Raw genomic sequence first — 2,820 nt, forward strand, 5'->3', positions numbered from 1 at the left:
TGGCTTGGGAAAGGGTGTGTGGCCTAGACACATGGGCAGAGGAGGGAAAGAGGACACCCACCTGTCCTGTTCCAGAACTGAAATACCTGCAACACGATTGATCAGTTCACAGAAGCCACACCTATCACTCAGTCAGGTTGCCAGTTGCATTGCTAGAATGCGCTACAACATCACCCAAGTGACCCCAGTGAGCATCTCAGTTTCAAATATTCTGATTATTTCTACTTTTAGTAGAAATGTTATTTACTTGAAATTTTATTTTATTTACTTGATTTAAGGGGGCATAGGATTGCATTTGGTCCTGGGTCCTGAGGTTCCCACCCCTGCTATAACATTTACCAGGAAGTAAGTCCTGTACTCCTCTACCACCACCTCCACACACCCCTTCATTTGTCCTGCTTTGCACATTGAGTTTTTTGCCTAGCGGGAATGTGTCATCAGACTCTTATAGTGCCATCTTGCTTCTCTGGACGGATAAAGAAGTGTGTGTGTGTACACAAAGCTTACTGTATAAGACTAAAATTTACGTACATTGCTCCGCTGACTCTGGCCAGTCGCCCAAAGGAGTTGCAGCCAGGTTGGGGGAAGGGGTGATGAAGAAGCCAAAGCAAATTCGTTCAGCCTGCTTGAGGATTTTATATCTTCCTCCCACCCATTGGTAGCCTTTGTGTTGCTGCAGTTGTACAGCTTGAGCAGGTGAGAACTTGGTGAGAAACCTTTGTTGAGTTCTGCCATGGGTGGTGCTTATTCCCATCAGAAACGTGAATCTTGGAAGGCCGTCTCCCTGCCATGCAGCCACTTTCCACTTAGCCTGGGAGCACAGGGCCCTGACTGACTTCAGCTACAGAACCTGAGGCTGCTAAATGGACTCTTGGGCTGGGGTATTGTTTATGGGTTTTGTTTGCTGTTATTGTTATACCAAAAAAAATCTTTACTTTAGATCTTATTATGTGGAAATTGTTTAATTTGGTTGTGTATTTTTGTGTATTTTGTGACTAGTTTTGTTATGTCAGAACTGTGTGGGGTTTTTTCTAGTTGTAAGTTAACTTGAGCATGGTTTCAACTATGGAAAGGTGGCATAAAAACAAAATTACATATATACATACATGACTTTACATGTATGCCCCCTTTGCACAGTTAAAACCATGCTCAAGGCAACTTAGATTTTTTTTTTAAAAAAAGCATAGCTACAACATAACAAATTAGTCATAAACATTTAAAAAATACCCAGCCAAATAGAACAATTTCCATATAAATCACAACAAGATCTAGAATAAAGATACAGAAAAACCAACAGCACCCCCACAACAAACCCCAGCCCCATATGTATGGGGAAGTTGATTCATCCCACATTCCCTTTGCCGTATGCCCACCTTTAGCTGGAAACATTCTTTAGATCACCCAAGATTCTTGTTCACCACAGACACCATTGGAAAATGAACACATTTCTATTATGCACCAACATAGTATAGGATAGCATTCCCCATACTGTCTGAGTGAACACAGCTAATGGCCAGTGAAATCCTATTAGCTGCCCAGGTAATCATTCAATTGGTGAGGACATCTTCCTGCTCCACAGCTTTCTTAATGCACACTTCATCTCCTTGTTCCTCAATGTATAAATGACGGGATTCAGGAGTGGGGTTACAGTGGTGTAGAACACAGCCACCACTCCGTCCAGTGGGTCTTCAGACCCTGGTCTCAGATAGATGAACACTAGGGGAACATAGTAAGTTATGACAACTGTGATGTGAGCAGCGCAAGTGGAGAATGCTCGGCGGCGTCCCTCAGCGCTACGGATCCTCAGGATTGCAGAGATGATGTACACGTAGGATGTGAGGATGAGGAAGAAGCAGGTCATGGCCAAGAAGCCAATGTCTATAAAGGTCACCATCTTGTTGAGTGCCGTGTCAGCACAGGCCAGCTTAAGCACAGCTGGGATGTCACAGAAGATATAGCCCACTTGGTCCCCGTGGCCATAGGGCAAGTGGAAGGTGAGCGTGGTCTGTATCATAGAGTGCAAGGAGCCCCCAAACCAGGTCCCAAAGGAGAGGCAGAGGCAAGCTTTATGGTTCATAATAGTGCCATAACGGAGCGGCTTGCAGATGGCCAGGAAGCGGTCATAGGCCATGACAGTATAGAGGAAACATTCAGTGCAGCCCAGGAAGTGGAAAAAGAAGAGCTGAGTCACACAACCACCAAAGGAGATGACCCCACCACCTTCAAGAAACCCAGCGACCACCTTGGGTACCACCACTGAGGAGACAGTCATATCCAAGAAGGACAAGTGGCAAAGGAACCAATACATGGGTTTGTGCAGCCGGGGCTCAAATGCCACTGCCAAGAGGATCATGAGGTTTCCTATGAAGGTGAGCAGGTAGATGAGCAAGAAGAAGAGGAACAATGGGACTCGTAGTTCACGGGGATAAGGAAACCCGACAATGATGAAATGGTACTGTCCCGTTTGGTTTTCACACTCCATGTAACTTAATGTTCACCTTAGCGTTGTTAATGATTAGACTGCAAAATCCAAACAAGGGAGAGAAGGGGTTGGCATGTCACATCAACTGCTCAATTCTGGATAAAATTACTTGTAACCACTTAGGTTATTTCTAGGAGATAAAATGAAAGTACAGATAAAATTAATATTGTGGGTGGGTGGCAGATTCCAAACCGTACCCTCAATTTTCACATGGAATATCAAACATCTAGACCATTAGTTATATGAATTTCAAACTAGGTGTTCAGGTTTTTAGTTGGACTGCTATGCTCAGAGATTAATTAGGTCCAGTCGCGGACGACTCTGGGGGTACGGCGCTC

General features: G+C 44.6%; 1 protein-coding gene across 1 annotated transcript; it reads right to left on the reverse strand.

Annotated features, from left to right (window-relative positions):
* Positions 1-1,543: 1,543 nt before the first annotated feature.
* On the reverse strand, positions 1,544-2,482 carry LOC310830749 (olfactory receptor 10G6-like; the record flags this gene model as incomplete). Its single annotated transcript, XM_083710589.1, has 1 exon — positions 1,544-2,482. One exon carries the CDS (start codon positions 2,480-2,482, stop codon positions 1,544-1,546), a length of 939 nt encoding a protein of 312 aa, XP_083566715.1.
* Positions 2,483-2,820: the final 338 nt, after the last annotated feature.

The sequence above is a fragment of the Podarcis gaigeae genome (genome assembly GCF_964106915.1).
Source record: "Podarcis gaigeae genome assembly, chromosome: 13".
NCBI lineage: Eukaryota > Metazoa > Chordata > Lepidosauria > Squamata > Lacertidae > Podarcis > Podarcis gaigeae.